The sequence below is a fragment of the Castanea sativa genome, chromosome 2 (assembly GCF_040712315.1).
Source record: "Castanea sativa cultivar Marrone di Chiusa Pesio chromosome 2, ASM4071231v1".
Lineage (NCBI taxonomy): Eukaryota > Viridiplantae > Streptophyta > Magnoliopsida > Fagales > Fagaceae > Castanea > Castanea sativa.
The window spans coordinates 45,576,142-45,599,923 of record NC_134014.1 but is presented as its reverse complement, the minus strand read 5'-3'; the positions used below and the strand labels follow the sequence as shown (position 1 = coordinate 45,599,923).

Below are 23,782 nucleotides of genomic sequence, written 5' to 3'. Positions count from 1 at the left end.
CTAAATAGTATTCAATAGAAGCATGACAACAGTTTTAACAAAAACTGTAATAATACTAAATAAAATGAAAACAGAAGTTACTTAATGCAAGCAGGGACAATTTTCAAGAAAGAATGCTGATGCTTGCTTGAGTTCTTCAAGCACACCTCTAGCTGACTGTTGATGCAAAAGAAGAAGAACATTAGACAAATTTATACTCTCCAGCAATTTGTGCAACCAATCAATTATCAACATGAACACAACAACAGGTAAGATAAAGTGCGATTACTCTCCCTCCCCCCCCCCTTCTCTCTCTCTCTCTCTTACACAGTTACACCCCAAGACATGAATCCAGAAAGATTTGTAGAAAATGCACATATCAGAGGACATTATTCCACTTATGTTACTGACATCATGTAGAAACGAGCCTTAGATCTTTAGGTGGCTTGAATTACCAACAGTCTCCACATGAACAACTCTCATCCTTAAAAGAATGGAAACAATTTGAATCCCTTTCTATTATTTTACTTTGAATAGTGTATGAAATATATTTAATGTCACTGTGGCAATCTGCACAAGTTTTAAAATTGTTAAAAAGCTTGATTGTTGTTCCTGGTGGAGTTGAAATGATTCCAAATGCAACTGCAAACTTCTCACTGTGGTAGGAGAGACAAGACTGCACATACGAGCGGTAGCATAATTTTTGACCACAGGTATACATGCACCTCTCTCTAATAAATCTCAATCCAACTTAAACCCAGTTTCTTTACCACCCCTTAGTCATCAATAGCCTTTCTAACCTTTGCCACTAAACCTACATACGAGCAGTAGCCAGGGCATATAAGAAGCTTGATTCTTAGGTTCTATCTCAAATAATACTTCTGCTGCATGTTTACCAATTCAAAGTTTCCATGAATTCGATAACCGATAAGTAGGGAAGCCTATAAGATCTTATCAGTTTTCATGGCCATTTGGTTAATAATATTCTCAGCGGTACAAGCATAATGATCTGTTATATGTGTTAATCCACCCTTTTCCTTTATCAAGTGGAAATATCCTGTCCAAGTACTTTATCAAAGTAATCAAGCATGGATACAAGCAGAAAGAACTACAACTAAAGTAATGTGGCCATGCTGGGTTCCTGATTTGAGAAGAACTCAAAGAACTTAAGAGCCTCATTTGGTTGACCATTTTGAGCATTTTGCAACAATCAGGGAAGTCCATGAAACTAAATCTGGTCGAGGCATCCATTTAAATGCCCTTTTTGCATTTTGAATGGTCTCACACTTTGAATACATATGAACAAGAGCACTTGCTGCAAATGAAAGGGGATCAAACCCTATCCGCGTCATGTTGCCGTGAACTTGCTCACCCAGGTCCTCTGCAACATGATCAGCACAGGCATTTAAAACCCCGGTAAACGTGAAATCACTGGGCCTAATCTTCAATCTCATCAACACCAAGAACAAAGCAAATCCCTCTTCCATAGTCCCATCCTCCAAGTATCCATCTATTACTGCTGTCCAAGACACAACATCCCTATCCACCATCTTGTCAAAAATTTGCCTAGCCTCCTCTATACTCCTTCAATTCTCATACATTTCTGATAAGCACTCCAAACCGCCTCATCTAAATCCAATCCATTCCACGTTATATATCCACGAATCTAAAGCAGAAAGAGCACTAGATACAGTGAACCTACTCAATTTTGAATTCCAATGTCTTAACCTCATTCTGTAAAATTCCAAAGCCTCTTTAGGCCAGTCATGGTGAACACACCATGATATCATTGCCATCCACGAAAAATTATCTCTTTGCAGCATTTCATCAACCAACTTTCTAGCCTCATTAAGCTTCCCCACATTTGCATAGCCAAATATCATTGTGTTCCAAGAACAAAACCTTGTTCACCCACGTTTTCAAATTCAAATACTCTTCCAAACTTAAAGAGTTGGACGACGAAATCGTCAGGTTCTGTTGGCTTGATTTGATAGCACAGTGCGCAAGGAATGGGTTAATGACTTTGGAAAATATTCAAAATATGATTCGTATGCTGGAGATATTGCTGAACAGGGAGATACCAAGGCCCGTGTCGTGCGCGGTTCGTGAACGCACGGAGTTTACAGTTGGGTTGGATATGCCAATAAGGGAGTTGAAGACGCTGCTATTGACGGAGAAGGTGCGGCTGCTTCTATTGACTGCTCCTGGAGGATGTGGGAAAACCAAGTTGGTGGAAATGCTTTGTCAGGATGAGCAAATTAAAGGTACTTCCAAGTATTTTCTCCATATTGTTGAAGTTATTTATGTTGCTAGTAGGTAAATCCTCTTCATAGTAAACCTCTAGGGAGTTCCAACAACAAAATACATATAGAAATTTTTTTTTTTCATTTTTTTGAATCCTGATATGAATCTACTGATTGATTGAATGTTATATGTTTGGTTATATTTGGAATTGGAATAATGGGATTGCATTCACACATGAAAATTTGAGTCTCTGCCAAGTGAAATTGAACTTCTGTTTGGAAAAAAAATAATAATAGTTCTATGTCTCATTAGGTAAGATGTGGTACGCCGTGGCTAATAATGTTCATTCTTTTGTTTTGGCACTTTCAATCATCAAAGCTGTGTTTTTGGCATATTTCATACTTTTGGATATTTTATCTTAGAAAAGCAGTAAAAGAAAAGAGATACAACAACAACAACCCAGCCTAAAACACTAAATTTTGGGGTTGGCTATAGATTTCAACAAAGTATTCAGGGCTAGTTGCATTTATTCTTTGAGAATACATTCTGTCCGGAGGTGGCGTAAAAGAGCTGCTTTACGCCACCAATAATAAAGCGCCACGTCACACAGAAACTTTAAATTTAATACACCTTGTTCCACACGATTATAACCCACATAATATCCCAAAACCCAGGGATGTTCTTCTCTCTGATCCCTCTCATCTCTGTTTCTCTCTCCCTCTCATCAAAACCCAGCGACGGTCTTCTCCCTGCACCCACACCACCTCCGATCTGCCATCACCCAACGATGATGCTCCAACAACCGGCTGTGCATTTCAGTCACCCACCTCTGTTTATTAGATAAGGTAAAATTTTGATATCCCTTTCTATAATTGAATTTTTTTTCCCCTTCCTTGCTACAGATCACTGGTAACTGTAGTTGGGTATGGGCCTCTCTCATTTTCAATTTCTCTCTCTAATTTCTTTTTTTATTTTTTACTTGAAACCCTTTGTCTTGTTTTGTTTCATAACTGGGTTTTATTAAGGAGTGTAAAGCTTGATAATTTTTCTTGGGTTTGAAAACTGGGGTTTTTGGGTATGGTCGAATGTGCTGTGATTGAATGGAAAGTGCCCTGCAATTGAAAAAATTACTAAGAATAAATTCCAAATTTCAAAACATTGACAAAATCTTTTATTTTTAAGTTATATGCTGATCAAATTTCATATAAAAGTTCAAAAAACTATTTTTGGAAGGCATGACTGATTTGAATGCCTAATGTAAGTTCTCTGTTGAATTTAACGCCATATGCAATTTTTTTTTTCTTTCCTTGATTTCTTGTTTTTGTCCAATTGGTGCTCCCTGTTGCGTTTATCAATTTACAACAATTTAGAGGAACTCATGCCTTAGCCAATCTATGAATCTTACTTTGTGCACATGTCTTGGTCAATCTGTTCAAAGGTTGTGTTTTTGCTTTTAATAGTTGTGATGTTGATTTAATTGAAGCAATAGATTTTGGAGGTAAAAACTAAAAAGTTAAAAAGCCAAATTGAGCAACTATATTTGACTTAGGAGAGAATTTGATCAGTGACAAGTGACTTCTAATGGTCTTTCTATAATTCTATTGGTGAGAAAAAGTAGTTGTGCCTCCTAAAATATGAGAAATTGAACAAAGATTTTATTTCCTTAAAGCTGGTGCAGAACTCAATTAGTCCTACTTGTTTATTGCTTTTGGAAAGATATTACTGCCATGTATTGTGACTATAAATTCATAGCAATTGATATGTACTGTGATTTCTTGTTTTGTGTTACAGGCCTTGGGTTTTGTGGTCAGTGAAGCAAAGAAAACAAGATCATACTTGTATTAAACTAACAACTAGGGTGCATATGGTGGCAAAGCCTAAGTGTTAAGTATAAAAGAGATCTTGCAGGAGAAGATGGAGAAACATCCCAAAAGTTGAGCAAGCATTTGTAACCCTTAGTAGGAAGTACCATATGTATCTGATTTGTAGATTGCTTTCTTTGTTGAAAATGTGAACCTTGAATGGTCTCATGTTGAATTTCTTTTGCAACTTTTGTAGAAGTGATTAGAGGTTCTTATGAATTTAACAAGCGAAATTTTTGGTAGTAACTTTTGTAAGCTCTGAGGTTTCTTTGTAATTGAGTCTAGTTGTGGTCTAGATTGGTGCTGGTCCTTTTGTTTTTCCTTGCTTCTGAATCTACTGTGTTGGCTGGTTTTGTACTGTTTCTTTGCTGCTGAATGAATTTCAGTCATATCTCAAAAAAATAAAAAATAAAAACGTATGTTGTTTCCATTCATGATTTGCATTTGGAGAATTTTTCTTTTTATGATCTTTTGCTTCAAAACAAGCTATGAACCTGAAATGTATCCTAATTTCATATATTCAAATGTACAAAGTATACTCAAAACACTAGCACACCGTTACCAAACCAATTGGTATATAAATAACCATGAGAGCATTTGTCCACAACTTATGTCAAAGATTACAAAACATGATTGTAAATTAGAAAAACAGCATCCTAAGCTAGAAAAATGGCTCGACTATGTGCACCATCCTATGTGCTCCACTTGCAACACTTCCTTATACAGTATATATGGCAAAGAAGTTATAAGAAAACCACTTAAAAGACTAATTTCATAGAAATTTAGCTTGAGTAGTAGAGATTTGAGTTCAACTGTAAATAAGCAGTCATGCAAAGATGGATCTGATCAATACTAAGAGGATTCCTCAAATAATCCAATTCTTGCAAACACAAAACTAGACCACAAGAATAGATGATAAGAGCACCTTTTGTAAGCCTTATTATTTGACATGTGATACAAACTTTTTTTTTTTTTTTTTTTGAGGTTAAACGGCAGAAATTTTTTTCAAAACAAAGCAAACTATACACTAGGAGCAAACTTGCTCAATACAATATAAGACACCTCCGACTAGAAGGCTTTTGAAACAATATCAAATCTCTAGCATACAAGACATGTTCTAGAGCATATACAATATCTTCCTAGTCTACCATATATTTGTCTATCTATACAGAATTAAGAAGGAAAGGGGGCATTCCTCCACCCAAATTCCCTTAGAATTTCTCTTGAGAGATTCCTTTGCTATTACTTGAGTTGCTTGATTACATAAAGAATTTGTAAAACTAAAAACTTTTCTGAAGTGTGATGCTCTCCACTGGATGTCTTCAACCAATGTTCCAAAAGGGGTAAAGACATTTCTCTGGATTTTGTAGAGCTAGGAATAGATCAGTAGTCACCTTCAAGCATGAGATCATACAAACTCAAGTTAGCAGCACACTATATTAGTAAACTTATTATTTGACAAGTGATACAAACTGTATTAGTAACAAGAAAATCTATATAAAAGCAACATACATGGACTCCCTCTAAATAATTACAAGCTAAAATTCAAATTATTAACAAAGTCTACAAAGGAAGGGATACAAACACCACAAAATCTAGAAGAATACTAATACTATTACAACAAAAATAAATATTTTAGCTCAAGAATTGATAACTCAAAGCCATTAAATGTGTGGTTACTCATCTCTATCATTATTGTCCATATAAGCAAAGGGGTATCCTAATAAGAAACAATTACATATGAAAGCTCATTCAAATTGCAACTATGATCCTGATGATTACCAAACTCACATTAGGCATTCAAATCAGCCAATGTTCTGAAATTTGGAACTTAGTCTCTGTTAATGCCAAAACCAAGAGACCTATACACACATCAACTACAAGCAGGTCACTTTCAGTTCAATCAGTGCACATTCGGCCATAGCCAATATCCCAATTTTAAAACCCAAGCAAAATCAGCAAGCTTTATACTTAACAAAAAAACTTAGTCATCAGACAGATCAAAATTGAAACAAAATGAGATCCAAGGGTTCGGTAAACAAAAATAAAAATTAAAGAAAAAAAATAACAGAGGGACCCTTGACACCAACTATAGCTACCACAAATCTATGGCAAGGAAGAGAAACAAATTAAAATGAATAAGCAGCCACCAAGCTTGAAAGACCAACCATCACACAAGGAGAAATTTAATTGGTATAGTATTTTCTTACCAGATGAAACAAAATTTCCCTAAACCATTGAAGACTATTAGGAATAAAAATACGTTCAAAATTTTGATATTACTCTTCGGAAATGTTGAACAAAGAGAAATCTTGGTATTACGCCACAGCCTGAGAGAAAACAAAATTTTAAGGATTGTGGAAAAGAATAAGAGAAAACATTCTATCAGGCTGTGGCGTAATACCAGTGTTTTACGCCAGCCAATAGACTCCTGCCACGTAGACAAATATTAAATCCCTCTCTAAACAGACAAAAGCTCACGCCATTCACCTCAGAGCTCAGCCCTCAGGCAAAAAAGCTCACGCCATTTACCTTTGCCTCCTTCACGCCGAACCTCCACCGCCGCCACACAGATCGCTGGAACAGAACGGTTTCGAAGAAGAAAGAGTTCTCGCCGTGCCCTCCGCTTCCTCCTCTGGGGTTGTGACGTCCTTTGCTTGCCCAAACCTCCACCACACCACACACCGAAGCTCACCGCCACAGAGGTCGCCGGAGCTGTGCGTGGAGCTTGGAAACATACCGGAGCCACGATCCAAAGGTTTGTTTTTCATGATTTTCCCTTTTCCCCAATTTGGATTTCAAATTATTGATGGGTTTTTCTGTTTTCTGGTTTTATGGGTTCAGTACAGTTGTGTTTGGGATTTTGGGTTTTGGAATTGGAGTTTAAGGGTTCTGGGTATTGCTAGTTTTGTGCTAATATTACTCATAGCTTGAGGTTTTGTGCTAATTTTGTGCTAATTTTGGGTTTTGTGCTAATATTATTAGTCTTTGAATTGTTATTTCTGGGTGTGATTTTGAGAAGAGAAAACATTATTGATGGGGTTTTCTGGGTTTATGGGGGGGAATGTGCAGATTAGGCATGTGGATGCATGAATATAGTAAGTTAGGCATAGTTTGAAACTATGTAGGAAAATAGCAACTCGAGTTTTTGAAACTCGAGATTTACATAATAAATCGAGTTTTAAAAACTCGCTTTATGCTCGCTTTGGGCTTGCTAAGGTGGAGAAAATGCCACATGGATCTCGAGTTTTATAAACTCGAGTTTTAAGTCTACCTACACTCGAGTTTTATAAACTCGAGTTTACCTATATATCTTATTATAAATTATGTAGTTTATACGCATATAACTCGAGTCTTAGAGACTCGAGTTTTATGCAGTAACTCGAGTCTTATAGACTCGATTTCCTCTGGGCATGTTTATTTAAAACTCAGCCCGTGGCATTTAACTCTCACATTCTCCACTCTCACTGCTCAACACACAGAGAAAACCTAAAATCTCAGCCTCACTAACTCTCTCACTCACTCACCCTCACTAACTCACTCACCCATAACTCTCTCACACCACTCACTCTCACAAAACCACATTCTCCACTCTCACTACTCTTCCCTCTCAGCAAATTCATATCTAAGGTAAGGGTTTGCATAATTTGATTGTCATTATAGTTGGGTATGTTGTCTATGGGTGTGGGTTAAAGAGTTTTACCATTTATTTTGTAGATAGTTAACATAACTTAGTTAATTTATCAATATTGTGAATTATAGAACTTTGTTTTGTTAGTGTTAATTTTTTGAGTATTTATTTGTATAGTTTTTGTTATCAAAATTTTATTCATCATTTTATTTTGATCATGATCTTACAAATTTCTTTGACTTTATTTATCATTAGTTTGGGTATGAAATGGGTAGTGAATGAATGTAATGAATGGGAATGAGTATGTAATTATCAAAATTTTATTCATCATTTCTAGGCTTTTATTTTTATCATGATCTTTCAAGTTTTTTTGACTTTATTTATCATTGGTTTGGGTATGAAATGGGTAGTGAATGAATGTAGTGAATGGGTATGTAATCATGCTCCTCTACCCACCTAGTTTTTTCAGAACCCTTTTAGGCATTATAGGTCACCACACAATGGAGTAATAGATAATTCCGTCTCTCCATCCACTAGGATTAGAAGGTTTACGTCTTGGCCTTTAGATATTAATGGGCACTCTATAACCTGGCTTGAATATGTTCATTGGTAAGATTGCATTACTTTTTTCCCTCACTTTACGACTATGTGATTTAACTAACATAGGACTTGACTTGAACAGGTTCACAATGCCTGATATTCTTATAATCATATACCATGGTGGTCCGCTTAAGAATCCCAATGCCAACAAGGGATTGCCATTTGAGGGGCCGGGTATGAAAACCTATTATGCCGAAGTTGATCGTAGGTTGAAAACCCTTGATGAATTGAAGATACTTGTCATGGAAGAGTTGGGTAAGAATCCGGATGCGTACAACATGCAAATTACTTATCGTATGCCAAATGAAATCATGAAGCACCGGATTAATTACAAGTATATGCTGATAGAAAAAGACAAACATGTGAAGATCATGTTTGACAAGTTGGAGAGTATAGCTGAAGTAAGTAATATTGAGTTGTACATACAGTTGGAGCCGCGTGCAGGATGGCAAGAGGATATCCAACAAACAACTAGAAGCTTACAAGTTGCGCTTCCGGATGCTCAATATGAGTATTCTACACATGTAGAGGATGATGATGTTCATGCCGATGGAGATGATGATGATGATGACGACGACGACTATGTTGATGAGACTACTGCCGTTAACAATGATGATGACGATGATGATGACGACGACGACTATGTTGATGAGACTACTGTCGTTAACAATGATGATGACGATGATGATGATGATGATGATGATGACGACTATGTTGATGAGAATCTTGCCATTAACGGTGAAGATTTTGCCGATAAAGATGACTATGAAGACATGATTGAGAGAGGGGACTTTCGGGACTTTGGGGACTTTGAGAGGGACATTGATGACGATGAGACATTGGACGGCGGTGAACCTGATGCAGACAATGTTATTAGTGTCCAAAACATTACAAACACAATCCCTGCCTACGCACCTCCTGCGTTGTCATTCTCTGCAAATACTTGGGAAAATATGGTTGATCCTTCGCATATTGAGATGCCATTTGTGTCTACTTGGAGAGAGGGGATGAATTTGTGCAAAGGGTTGACTTTTGCGAGTAAAGTGGAGGTGAAGCGCGTATTAACAATTTGTGCCCTCAAGGAAAACAAAAACTTTAAGATCACTAGGTCGACGAGGAAAAATTTTTGTGCGAAATGCGTGCATGAGTCGTGCAAGTGGTATGTCTACGCAGTTATGAAGCCCGAGCTCCAAAATCTATGGATGGTCACCGTGTATGTGGGTCCTCACACGTGTTTACCGACTGGGGTGCGAAATGATGGTAGAATGATGAGTTGTAATTTTATTGCAGCAGAAATCCATAACAAGTTACTTGAGGATCATACCACTCAAATTAAGCATCTCAGATCTCTGATAGAGGCGAAATATAATGGCCATAAGCCTTCTTACTACAAGGTATGGGATGCGAAACAAAAGGCGATTGCGCTTATGTTTGGAGATTGGGAAGAATCTTACCAAAGGCTGCAAAAGTTGCTAATGGCGTATATTGATCAGGACCCGACTACCCAGTTTTGCTATCGTGTCACACCCACCGATGAAGATCACACCGTATTTTTGCATTATGTGTTTTGGTCTTTCGGTCCATGCATATCGGGATTCAAATACTGCAAGCCGGTTATCGGCATTGATGGGACCCATCTGTATGGTAAATATCGGGGAAAGTTGTTGGTCGCAATGGCAACCGATGCTAACAACAAGGTATTCCCTCTTGCCTTTGCTGTTGTGGATTGTGAGTCGGGGTCCGGTTGGAGGTGGTTTTTACGATGCCTCGGAGAAACGATTGGCCACTTGATACCCGACGACGGCATTTGCATAATTTCGACCGACATCTCGGTATCAAAAACGCCATTGCAAACCGGCCTAGAAGGGATGATGGAAAAGCAAAGGTATTTCATAGATATTGTCTTCGACATGTTGCTAGCAACTTCAACACCCATTTTCGAACTCGACTCTAAAGTCGGCGGCGTTGAAAGCGGGATATGCTAGTCGGGTAGTTAAATTTGCTACCATAATGGACTCCATTAAGCGGTGGAAATTGAGGCCATTAGGAAGAAGAAGAAGGTGACGGGGAGGGATGGTAAGGAAAAGAATCAAGATTATCTTCCATACACATACCTAATGAGCGAGGATGTGGACATGTGGACCCGGTCATACGATGGTGGGAGACGTTTTGGAGCAATGACAACCAATATATCGAGTGTTTCAATGGTGTGCTGAAAGGTGCACGGGGCCTTCCTATTGCCGCGTTGGTTGAGTTCACTTGGAGCAAACTTGTTCAATATTTCCACGACCGGCGCAAAGAATACCATTATGAGTTGTCAGAGGGTAAGAAATGGAGTGAATATGCCTTATCCACGTGGGATGGAAATAAGCGTAAATGCGAGAAACACTATCTCAAGCCATTTAGCAATGAAGAGCTGATATTTCAAGTAGTTACCCAACTCACCGTGTCTAGCGCAGGAGGGGGAAACCACACTTACGAAGTTCGGTTACGGGAAAAAACATGCAGTTGTGGGAAATGGCAAACTATAGGGATCCCGTGTTCACATGCAATTAGAGTATGTGACTATTTACATATTGATTCGACCACGTATATTCACCCATGTTATGGTTTGAACCATGCCCTTACCACTTATGAGCATGCATTTGTGGTTCCTAAGTCACAGTCATTATGGAGGGATCCCATGGGGCCAAAGTGGTTGCCTAATCCGGCATTGTTGCGGGCCAAAGGTCGACCGGTGAAGTCACGAATAAGAAATGAGATGGATGGAGTGAGGAATAAGGATCAAGAACCGGGATGGCGGAGGGAGGACGCAGATTTGATAGAGAGTCAACCGAAGCAGACATGTGGACTGTGTCATGCTTCCGGGCATAACCGCAGAAAATGTCCGCAGTCCCGCGGTGCTTCCACAAGCGGCCATGTTCCACACTAGGTAGGTTGGCAAAAATTTATGCATCGGTTAAATAATTGTTGTTCATTCGATGTTTACTATCTTGTCTCCTAACGTAAATACTCTACGTTTTTCAGGCATCCTTCCATGGACGACGTTGTATTGGCTCTATGTGAACTTTTTGATTGTTGTTGAATGTACTTGTAATTCTCTATCCAATGTACCTCTATGAAGATTGTGATTTGAGTAGTATGGTTAGAATTGCAAATTAAGTGTGGTTGGACATGTTTAGAATGGTGATATATTGAGAATGACTTTTGTTGTGATTTGAGTGCATTTACATTGTAAAACAATGCCTGAAACAGAGCATTTTCTGCTGGGAAAAAAAAAATTTGCCCAGTAAAAATCGAGTTTTAGACACTCGAGTTCCTTGGGAAAAAAATTTGCCCAGTGAAAATCGAGTTTTAGAAACTCGAGTTCCACTGGGCAAAATTTTTTGAAACAGGGCATGGCTCTCTGCCTCTCTGCCTGAAACAGAGCATGATGCTGGGGAAAAATATTTGCCCAGTGAAAATCGAGTTTTAGAAACTCGAGTTCCACTGGGCAAATATTTTGTTCAAACAGGGCATGCCTCTCTGCCTCTCTGCCTGAAACAGAGCATGATGCTGGGGAAAAATATTTGCCCAGTGAAAATCGAGTTTTAGAAACTCGAGTTCCACTGGGCAAATATTTTGTTCAAACAGGGCATGCCTCTCTGCCTCTCTGCCTGAAACAGAGCAGTTGGGGAAAAAAAATTTGCCCAGTGGAACTCGAGTCTCTAAAACTCGAGTTTCTTTGGTTACGAGTAATGGAAAATAAAATCGGTCCATTTGGTCTAATTTGGTCTGATTTGGTCTATTTTGGTCTATTTTGGTCTAATTTGGTCTAATTTGGTCTTACTTGGTCTGATTTGGTCTGATTTGGTCTAATTTGGTCTGATTTGGTCTTATTTGGTCTAATTTGGTCTAATTTGGTCTTACTTGGTCTGATTTGGTCTGGGATAGGAACATTGATTTGGTCTAATTATTTGGTCTGATTATTTGGTCTAATTTGGTCTTACTTGGTCTGATTTGGTCTGATTTGGTCTGATTTGGTCTGATTTGGTTTAATTTGGTCTTACTTGGTCTGATTTGGTCTGGGATAGGAACATTGATTTGGTCTAATTATTTGGTCTGATTTGGTCTGATTTGGATAATTTGGTCTAATTATTTGGTCTGATTTGGTCTGATTTGGTCTAATTTGGTCTGATTTGGTCTAATTTGGTCTGATTTGGCCTAATTTGGTCTGATTTGGATAATTTGGTCTAATTATTTGGTCTGATTTGGTCTGATTTGGTCTAATTTGATCTGATTTGGTCTAATTTGGTCTGATTTGGCCTAATTTGGTCTGATTTGGATAATTTGGTCTAATTATTTGGTCTGATTTGGTCTAATTTGGTCTGATTTGGCCTAATTTGGTCCATTCAGTCCACTTTGTTCCATTTTGGTCAGGAAGATCCATCTTTGTGTACTTACATATGTAATTGGAGACAACAAGGTTAGGTTGAGAGGCCTTATTCAAAATCTAAATTTATTAAAACGAATTCTCGAGTTTGGGGGTCAGCTGTCCACCATTGCTATACTGATATTCATAGTGCTACATGTGCTGCTCAATAGCTCGGCACTGTTGAACCCTATCTAGTCATATCATTCACACTCACGTCAATACACAGATCTGCATCATTTTGCAATGCACTGTTTTCAAGGATGCAGAAGACCCCTGAAAAGTTTATGATGCATTTAACACAACTCGGTATTGTCTTGTCAAGTTCATGTCAGATGAAACACAAGCATGCTAAATACTCTTCACATGAATACTGTTCAGCTGAATAGTCATGGCAGTACACTGCAACTACTGCCCAGAATAAGAGAATCTCACTGTGACATTGGGAACATTTGAACAAAAAATTCGTGTAGTGGTTTTCCAGCCTGTATTGACATGACAAGCCTGAATATATTAAATTTTATTATTGAATACACAGTGGAATGAGGTTATAAATGTACCACAATTCTTTTCTTATTCCTACACCACTAACTTTGTAGGTTGAGTAAGCTATGAGTCGCAACGCCTCAACATCATCTCGTACACGTAGAAACAAGTTTCAATCTACTTCAACAAATGAATCATCACAAGTTCCAGCAGATCAACAACTACAAACATACACAGACCACTATGGAGGGAAATGGGTTGGAAAGAAGAGAGATTTCGTTAATATGCCAATATACACGTACGAGAGTCTTGGAAGCGTTGGCCACATCATGGTCGGCAAACCTACAAAAATAAGTACAGATACCACCGCAATGGAGTTCACCGTAGCAGAACCACCATGGTCAACCCTATACGAGAAGAGGTGTGAGTTGGAGGTGTATTGTCGATGGCACGGGTTACGAGTTCCTAAGGCACGCTCAGCCGAGTTACCTAGAGATGAACCTGCCAACATACTTGCTCGCCTTGAACAAGAGAACAATCAAATGCAAAGGCGGCTAGACCGTTTTCATGCAGTCCAAAAAGCTAGGAAGCATCTAAAGGGGAAGGCGCAAGAGCGAGCCATGAAGTCTATTAATGAAATTACTGCGTTAGATGATGAAAGTGACATTTCAGACTTCTCAGATTCAAGCAATGATGACTTCCAAAAATTTCTACCTACGAACATTCAACGTTGTTGTTGATGTCTACACGTTTTGTGAACCTACTTGTATTAGTGTTGTTGTTGTTGTTGTTGTTGATGTCTACTTGCTCATTTTTTCCCTGCTGTTCGTTGTTGGTATGTTATGAAAAGGTGTACTTGTATTAGTGTTTGCAAGAATTATAAGTGCTTGGTGAAAATTATGGTCTAAACCGCACAACTGTGATGCATCAACACACAAGACGGCCAGCAAAACTTATATTAGATCAGCAACATTCATAGGCATTTTGCACATCTGAGAGAGAGAGGAGAGTTAAAAGAGTAAGGTTAGGGATCACAAAACATAAACTTACAACAATTAACAATTTGATGTGTGTAGTTTTCAGTGTTCTCCTTTTGATCATGTCACAAACTCTGCCTGGAGTTCCAGACACCACCTGATGGCCTAATTCTAGCTTTCTGATATCATCACCCACACTCTTGCCTCCAATGCATGCATGTACTTTAATACTTATGAAATTACCCATTGCCAATATCACCTTCTCTGTCTGAGATGCCAATTCTCTTGTTGGTGACAAGATCAAGGCCTGAACCCTGTTTAATTTTAGACATTTAAAAAATAATAATAAACCAATATGATCATAAACCAGCTGTAACAGAAAAATGAAACCAAAACATAGCAGCATCCCAATAGCTCCTAGCTATAGAGGTAAGTCATCATGAAACACATGATAATGCTTAGAATGGTCCATTAAGTGATATTTTGTTTACCTCAAGAAGTCACATGTGGTGAAGTCACAATGCGGGATTAGGGCAAGTGCACCCAAATGTAAATGTGCGTGGTGAAATGCCTGGAAGTGAGGGGTTACATCAGTGGCAGCAACAACACTGCATGATGCCACAGTTTCCTCAGAACACTTCCACTCCCATTACATGGTTTCGATGATAATTTAAGAAATTGCATTTTGTATTTCTAGGGTGCATCTCCATTTTGAAATTTTTGTTGTTGTAATGGAGAGTGGAGCTGCTGAGCTAGTAGCCATGTAGTAGTTAAGGGGATAAGAAATTGAGAATGTCCTTCAACAATCAACTTGGGCATTTGTATGAGAACTCCTTGTAAAAAGAAAAGAAAAAAAAAATAGTGCTATAATGTGCAATCAATGTAGAAATTCATGTGTTTTAATTGCAAGAATGGTTTTGCATTTTCTTATGGGATCAGTGATCCACTGGTAACTGAATACGAAGCTAATTCATTTAGATAAAGTTCCTCTAATTAGCGTGTGGGTGTAGGGTTTATAAATTATGGACAGATCTAGGTCCCACAACTAGTGTGTGACAGTGCTAATCAGTGTGGGGTCTATACATTATGGAGGGATAAATGGGGTCTTTATGTTGACACATTGTGAGAGGGAAGATGGATACAAAATAATTATTGCCATTTCTGTTAAGTAAAGATTGGAAAGTGGGGTAAGGGCATGGATATTTTCAGCTTTACTCCATTAAATAATTTAAATTTAATCCTTTCTGCAATGACGTCTAGTCTTGAATCATTTGATCCAGTTTCCATAAGCTTTAGAGTTTGGTGTTTGACTGTGTAACACTTCAATTTTTAGTCTTTGATATTTATGGGGTGCTATGTGACTCTGCCGACATATGATAATTTTTACTTAAATTCAGAGTGGTTGTAAGGAATATATTGTGCCTTGTAAGTGATGGACCGAACGTTAAATCCTTCTTCAGATATGTTCTTGGTGCTTTTTGACTGCTGACTGCTGTCAGCCATTTAGCGTTCTCCATAGTTGAAAACAGTATGAGAAGAAACTGAACTGGTCAAGGATCAGGATTTTCTATTCTACCAATCACAATTTTGTCCAGTATTTTTGACTAGGCAAATATAATTAGAAAATTTGGCTTGGGTCTAGTACAGTAGACCATTCATAGTAAATAGTAATGATAATTGGCAAAATTAGTATCATTTTAAAAACCAAAGCCTTTTTTATGCGAGACAATATTAGGTATAACGGTAATGGGTGTAATGCCTCTTAGAAGCCGGCCTCACATAGAATAGATGTAACTAAAAGAGTACATCAGAATCATCAGATGAAGCCAAGTTATTTGAATATATCTAGCCTTCAATCATGCCTTAAACAGTATGCTACAGTGCACTGGACCATCACAATGATGATATGTGACAAAATGAGTCTAAAGTCTAAACCATCCCAATGCCTTTTATATGCGAGAGGTATAAATAACGAGAATATTAAAGGTTGAGTACATAAGATGGAGCCAAATTCTTAAAAATATTTCGCTTTCAATCATGTCCTAAAACAGTCCTCACTCTAAGGAAAAGTAAAAGAGGAAAAGCCTAGCAAACAGTTTTTAGCTTTTAGGCAAGCGAGTCCTGACTTGATTTAAGGCACTCAATGATCTAATAAATCTCTCAGTGAGACAAGCAGAAACATCCAGTTTAACTTGTTTGTAAAAATAAATAACACCCACCACAAAATCAAATGCCATAAAAAAATAATTGTTAAACAACTAGTTGAGTTCAATGTTTACAAATATGACTAGGTAATGATCAGATTGGCATATAAATTTAGAATTTGAATCCCTATAATCCTACAATGAGTAACATCAAAATTTGAAGAAATATAATTCTACCAGGTCTCTGCTGCATGTATTCTCATATGATATTCCTTTCTCCTATCCTTCAAGAACAAAGTATGGGCTCCTCTACGTATTGAACAACAGGCATCTCTATGGGAGGACAAAGGTAGACGATGAACTGTACCAAACTAGGCTTCCTGCTCATATCTATGTTAGTACTAGTCTCCTGAGACATACTTTTTCTGAGCATAGTATTTCTTCTCACTCTCAGCCTTCTTTGCATTGCGTTTCTGCATTGAAAATAAGATACAAAACCATAAACAGCATTTCTTTTTATAAATGAAACTTGCAAACACAAAACATGTATAAATTGCTGGTTTGTATTTCAGATGGGATGCTCAAATTTAAAGAAATTTTGAATACAGAGATGCAGCAAAAGAACAAGGAATACCAAGAAAGCCTCATGATTGGCCATTATCCTTTGGGCTACTGAGCTAGTGGTTATATTTTTGGGGCTTGCAAGCAACCGGAAAATTCCCATGCTCTTGGGAACCTTGTATGGATCATTTTCACCCTAAGGAATACAAGATCATCACTATCCATAACTCAGTAAAAATATAAACTGGGAAATAATAATTGATATATTTAACTGGGGGAAAATAAAAAAATAAAAACCCAACTTACGATCGGCAAGGGGTTACTCTCAGCCATTGTTCCATGCACAACCAATGAGATATTGAAAGTTGTAATCTGCTCATGCCAAGAAAATACAACTCAGATGATACAAAATATTTAACAAGAGGAAAAGAATAGATATCCCATGCTACAACAATCATTTCACAAGAGATACCAGCAGCATCTGAATCTTGACTCTCAAAGTATAGCCAGGTACAAATTAGTCCTAGACCACATGAAAGGAATCTTTCTTGCCAAAAACACACCCATATACAAGCACAATTCAAGCACCAAATTCCACATTACTCTATCTATCATCCTTTACGAGCCATCTCATGAACCTAGTCTCATTGGAATTGGATGCCAAACTATGCCAGGGTTGTTCCTGGAGTTAAAGCAGTTCCAAAGTAACTTATTAGTTATTAGTAGAGATTGAGCTCCTAACACTTATTTTAGTCAGCTCACACAAAGAAAAACTAAAAGGGTTTAAATTTTATAAACCAGAATGGCCATCTAAGTTAGTCCAAAGAACTATTTAGAACAAGTATTTAGTTATTGAAGCTCCATGTCCCATTGTGGACGTTGTCAAGACCAATCAATGATTAAACTTTTACATACTACTAAAAACAAAAAATTATGAGTTTCATGAAAACTTTGCAGGACATGGTTAGATGTAATCTAGTAGACACATGACACAAGTATTGGTGACAAAGCATCAGTGTAGACCATGCATGATCAAGTACACACGACGAATTCAGCTGGGAACCATTATAATCAAGTACATAAGTTACCCAACTACCCTTATAAGTTCTAGGTGGAGAGGGTTGTGGGTTCAAGGCCCATCAGGTGCATTTGTAACTTACCAAAATAAATTTATTGCCAAGACACTATACCCATGAAAAAAATCCAATTAAATATTAAGTTGATGTAATTGACAGAAAAGGAATATATAGTCACCTAAAATCAAAATGAAACAAAAAGATGCTAGCAAGAGTATACATGAGAAATTTACCTCAACATGCCCAGCATGAAAGAGATCAAATGCCCCATCAATGTACACAACACGAGCATTTGGGGCAGGTCCCTAACAAATAGAAAACATATCATATTTCAGGGGAAAAAAATCCAGACAAAGGGAGGGGGAAATTTAACCTCTCAACCCTCTGTTCTCATATTAGGACAAGCTGATGATAACAACATACTGAATCCACATAGAAAAATAACAATGTGTTATTGACCACTAAAGAGCCATTAGTCATTGATTTAATACAAAGCACTCATTCTCATGGGTCATTCATTTTTATTGCATACATACAATTCTCTTCATTTATTTATTTTTGATGAATTAAGTACAAATCTCTTCAATGAACTCCCTATTTTTAATATATTCAGATTGCTCTACAAAATTGTTAAAATAGAGTTATATAGTTGTGTCTCATTTTACCCGAGCCTGGACCCCAAAAACATCAGTCTAAGTAATTAGATATGTGGCAGAAAAATTAGTGAAGGGGATATATAGGTATAGAAGATAGATTAATTAGCATGCAACATTTCAAAACATAATCCTACTTTCCTTCTCTCTCTTTCTTTTTCTTTTTTTTTCATGAGAAAAAGGTAGCCATACATGACAGTCTTTGCATGAGAATAACCCAAATGAACAATACCTTGCCATTTGAGAACTGCACAATCCGTCGGGAAGTCGGTAGAAATTGTGATACGTGGGAACCCTTAGATTGACTTTCTTTATGAGGTTCTCCACACAAAGAACCATTATGATCCTGAGAAACTTCTGGAACCCTCACATATGAGAGTATTCTACCTACATCCAGATCATATATGCGAGAGACTCGGGGAAAAAAAAGTACAATGAGTTTAATGTGAAAAGTATAGAAGAGGTAGAGTGATAATCAAACAGGCCAAAATCAAGTGACCCTTTTTTTCCTCCAATACAATAATAATTTCATCAAAAAAGAATTCTGAGATTGATCAAGAGATTCATAGTACCTACAATGTCTGTGCTAGAGACACCTTCAGTGCGTTTAATCTGCGCTTGTAGCGGCCGGCTTTCTTTGCCAAGGCATAAGCATCAGTTCCATCGGGAAGCAGGCAAGGATCATCACCATGTATAATGTAGTCAATCTTATGCTCATTAAAGAGAGTGTTCATAAATTTCTCTGTAATCTCATAAGGAGCATTGGCTATTACTTCATCCACCCATTTCAACCCACTAACAAGGGCCAACCTGGATAACAGTCCACATAAATTCTTGGTTAACTTAGAGTTATAAACCAAACTAAAATGGAAAAGAAAGAAATGCATGCATATACAGACCTTTCTTCCATTGATAAAACAGGTGGACCCTTATTGGCAACGATCTCCTCATCACTCACAACACCCACAACCAACTCATCCCCCAAAGCCTTGGCTTGCCTCAATGCATTGGCGTGGCCGTAATGCATGAGATCAAAGCACCCATCCATGTAAACCCGAATGCGCTTCTTCCCATTTTTCTTCTTGGGGAAAATCCCGAGATCGTACCACAAAAAGGGCAATTGTGGAACACCAAGACCGGTAAAATAGCTGGTGGACAAGCCAAGTAAGGCCGCCGTGAGCATCAAACCACCAAATAGGTGTGGGTAGTAGTACACCCCTTCCCATATCCAACTGTTGCTTTCATAGTGCATTGCTACCCACACTTCTTGTATTTTTCGATTCAAAATTTCTTTGAACACTATTTGCTCAATAAGAGGAGACAACCTGCAAAATTTACACCACACTATAAGCCAATCAAATACACATCACTAATAATGAATTTGTAATAAACATAACACAGCATTTGCCAATTTGAACTCCACATGTGCTTTTACTTAGTGACAAATATTTGAACACAGTCGTTACCAAGTCCCAAAAAAAGGAGTCTGGTGGTACGTTGACAACCACTGTAAAACGCAGTCACTCTATTATGAATAGGTCCACACTACAAATACGCAATGAGGCATCCACTACTAGCAATGCACATCGGACCTCGAATATAAAGAAAAGTGGGCAAGTGTTATGGCATAAGAAAATACATGTGACAACCAACCCTGACTAGTCTGATCCATAGCCGGACCAAGATTTTGGACCTAAGGCTTGGTTGCTATTGTTGTTGTTGTTCTTGATCATATTATGAATTGAATTCCAGAAAAATTAATGTGATGTGATGTATATTAGATTCTAATAAGACTGGCTTTATACTACTATATTAGATTCTAATATTTAAAGGAAATGTTAATGTGATGTATCATTACCCTAGCATCCACTTCATCTGAAGTTTCTTGAACAAAGGGGTGCTCAAGAAGAGTGGGCCAAGTTAGTCGGTTTTGTGGTACCTGTTTTTCATGAATTGAAAAATCATCTTAGAACTTTGACATCAGTGGGAGTTAAAAACTATTAATCAAGAGTTCATTCACTTGAACCATAAAACAACCTTATTAAGCAAACCCCTCAAAAAGCTTTTGAAATTTTGACTCATATTGTCTGGATATTTAACTGGATCCTGGAATACGGCATTGAACATTAGCTTGTACCTTTATACAGCATAACAAATCTAAACTAACAACAAACTCACATGATGTTTGAGCAAATGTACCTTAACAATATGCCGGATGAGTGCATAAACAGAATTTGTATAAAATGGGGGCTGTCCAACAAACAATTCGTACCTGTAGTGTCCATGACAAAATAGTTTCAATTCAAGAAGAACATGAAGGGAAAAGGAAGAGATAATGCTATAAATACTGAAGCAGGTAATTGTTAAATTTGAGATTAGTCAATGTTATACTTATTTTTTATTTTTCTGGGAAAGGCAACATGCTCTTTTATAGAGCAATATAAATTTTCTATATTCAAATAAGTCAATAATAGGGATTTTCACATAAGATCTATAATCAAGATGAAATTCCAAATGAATCAGAGATAATAATAATAATAATAATAATAATTACTGCCAAAGAATGAAATTTAAGGATGTCTATAAAAGGAAGACTTCAAAGTATGCTAGAGTAAAAGTAAACAATGGGCTTGGGGAACACAAAACTACTCTCTTGTGGACTTTGCAACGACATCAATGTCTAAGCAAAAAACTATCAACATTTGTCCTTCTACAGCATTGGAACAATCCACCATGCAACTTAAAATAGATTATTCCCAATTCAGCACTTAAATTTATAATGACCATTCTTTCCTTTCTTTTCTTTTTTTAATAGGTAATAAGAATAATATTAATCAAGATGAAAAAAAGAAGAAAGCAAATACAAGGTGTTCATGATGGTGAACACAAGAAAAAGCAACAAACAATAACAAGGAAGAAAACTTAAGGTGCAATTCTAAGAGAAGAAAGAAACTCAATGATAGAAGAACAATTCAAGGAGCCCCAACACCTAGACCAATCAAAAAGAGTCTTTTGGCATAGAGCTTGTAACTGAAGCCGTGATTGAGGATCCTAAAGAATGTGCAAATTAGACACTATAAAGCTTCGATTGCAATTCTTCAATTTCTTAGCCAAAATATTCTGTTTTGAATAAAATTTTCCTATCATTAAATAGAGTAAAGAGGCTCTCTTTGGCAGGCAAAAGAAGAAAGTGGTGTCATTAGTCTCTATTTGCAGTCCACGCATTAAGGTCTACAATTCTGTATCCACAACCAAAGCCTATGCCTGGACGGAAAGTAATAAATTTAATGAAAAGAAATGTTGAGTATCTTATGAAGATTGAACAATCCAGAATTTAATATGTTACATATTTATTAGTTATTGGACTAAAATTCATATTTTAAAGAAAAAAACAAAAGGAAAAAAATAGGGTGTCATGCAAAATCCCCTAAATAATAAATCAACATAAAGTTTAAATTTGAAAATATGATGAAAGCCGACAAGGGACTCATTTGGTCACCTTGTTCCATGTTATAGGTGTTTACTTGAACCCTACTTATCAAAAAAAAAAGGTGTTTACTTGAGCCCAAAGCCCGTGTGTGATTAAATGTGTTTCCTTTTGGTCAATGCAACACAAAATAAGGGTGCTTCATACCCCTTTTCCAGCCCAAGTGCAACTAAATGAGTCAAAACTCGAAGTAAACTAAAATAAAGAATAGAATGCAAGCAATCAATCAAATTAGAAAATTCCAAAGTACAATCAATGAGATTTAACATACAGAATAACTCCAAGGGACCATAAATCAGCCGTGTGGTTGTAAGGCTGTTCCCGTACCAGTTCCGGAGCCATATACAGTGGAGTGCCTGAATAATATAGATAGAAGTTGTATTAGAACACCTTAATTCCTCAAGGATATCATAGCATCTCAATAAAAGTTCACAAAATAGAAAGGTAACCAGAAATTTAATGCGAAGATTGGACAAACCTTTTATGGATCTCAAAACAACAGTATTCGTGGACATTGCACGTGCAAACCCAAAATCACAAAGCTGTGATAAATGAAAAATTTATAAGCCATGAACAACCACAAGAAATTACAAGAATTAAACATTTAATACAAAGCAGGACACGATATCAAATCATCAGACCAAATCTTTGGTGAAAGAATCAATATGTAATAACAGTCTCAAGAGAGTAAAGAGATAAAACCAATGAAAAATAATAGCCTACAAATAGACATAGCAATATCCCACCCCATGGATGGAAAGAACCAACAAATTAGTACATAGGTAATCAAATCCAAGATATTTTTCATTTATTGGCAAGTTACACGTGCAGCCTCTAAGTTTTGACAATACCTAGATATTAGTATAATACAATTCAGTATCAGGCAAAAGCTACAGGAAAAAAATAGCAATGTAATTGGAGTATTGGACCAGAAGAAAAAAAATACATACAATCAATTAGTTAAATTTTGATTTAGTGAAGCCAATCCAAACAAAGAACACAGAGACCTGATGGTAATTTATTCAGTCAAACCTAGTAAGGTTCTCTAAATTCAAAAAATAGACAATATTTGAAAATTTTAAACAGATTATAAACCTTCTAAACATTGTTTTTCCATAATCAACCTTCTATGCATTCAGTTAACAGATTTAATAAATAGATGCTCTTAAACATGTAGTGATGTTATCTGACTGCTCAACCTTAACCACAGACCCAGCACCAATGAGAATGTTTTGTGGCTTCATATCACGATGGATGATACGGTTTGAGTGCAAGTAGTGCAACGCTCTCACCTGTAAATTCCACAAAATAAAGTTTCAATTGAAATAAGAAATACCCAAGTTGAACATAATAGTAAACCAAAGACTGGAAAAGAAAACAATCAATTAAGTCAGATGCAATAATCATGGGATCAAATTACCAACTGCTTTGCAATTGCTTGGACTTGTTCTTCTGGAAGGCACTTATCATCCTCAAGAATCTCAAATACTTCACCCTGCATGAAAATCCAACGGCAACTCATGAATCTCAACATGCTCCACAATGTGTCTATATATATTTCCAGGATCATTTAATAGTTACATTAATATAAAGAATGAATTTTTGTTTTTGAGAGATCAAGAAGGATATGGTTACTTGTGCAAATTCTGTGACAATAAAGGACATTTAAAT

General features: G+C 37.0%; 1 protein-coding gene, 2 long non-coding RNA genes and 3 pseudogenes across 3 annotated transcripts; 2 read left to right on the top strand and 4 right to left on the bottom strand.

Annotated features, from left to right (window-relative positions):
* Nucleotides 1-1,052: 1,052 nt before the first annotated feature.
* On the bottom strand, nt 1,053-1,871 carry LOC142626454 (pentatricopeptide repeat-containing protein At4g37170-like; annotated as a pseudogene).
* Nucleotides 1,872-1,903: 32 nt separating this feature from the next.
* Nucleotides 1,904-23,782, top strand: part of LOC142625410 (putative disease resistance protein At5g66900) — a 36,689-nt pseudogene continuing 14,810 nt past the window's right edge.
* On the top strand, nt 10,960-11,532 carry LOC142623893 (uncharacterized). Its single transcript, XR_012842240.1, has 2 exons — nt 10,960-11,248; nt 11,344-11,532. It is a non-coding gene; the product is annotated as an uncharacterized LOC142623893 (long non-coding RNA).
* LOC142624070 (uncharacterized) lies at nt 16,400-17,085 on the bottom strand. The gene is made up of 2 exons (XR_012842271.1): nt 16,969-17,085; nt 16,400-16,807 (listed from the first exon to the last, which is right to left on the bottom strand). It is a non-coding gene; the product is annotated as an uncharacterized LOC142624070 (long non-coding RNA).
* On the bottom strand, nt 17,113-19,891 carry LOC142624223 (ethanolamine-phosphate cytidylyltransferase-like; annotated as a pseudogene).
* On the bottom strand, nt 19,932-23,776 carry LOC142624222 (serine/threonine-protein kinase TIO-like). The gene is made up of 9 exons (XM_075797760.1): nt 23,747-23,776; nt 23,532-23,606; nt 23,311-23,403; nt 22,590-22,653; nt 22,383-22,467; nt 20,824-20,896; nt 20,662-20,730; nt 20,483-20,563; nt 19,932-19,949 (listed from the first exon to the last, which is right to left on the bottom strand). Exons 1-9 carry the CDS (start codon nt 23,774-23,776, stop codon nt 19,932-19,934), a joined length of 588 nt encoding a protein of 195 aa, XP_075653875.1.

Coding starts and splice junctions, on each gene's coding strand:
- LOC142624222 (XM_075797760.1), bottom strand. CDS start 23,776: ATGTCCTTTATTGTCACAGAATTTGCACAA. Junction 22,654..23,310: donor GTGCTGGGTCTGTGGTTAAG/GTTGAGCAGTCA, acceptor CATTTATCACAG/CTTTGTGATTTTGGGTTTGC. Junction 20,897..22,382: donor TGGTCCCTTGGAGTTATTCT/GTATGTTAAATC, acceptor TGGACACTACAG/GTACGAATTGTTTGTTGGAC.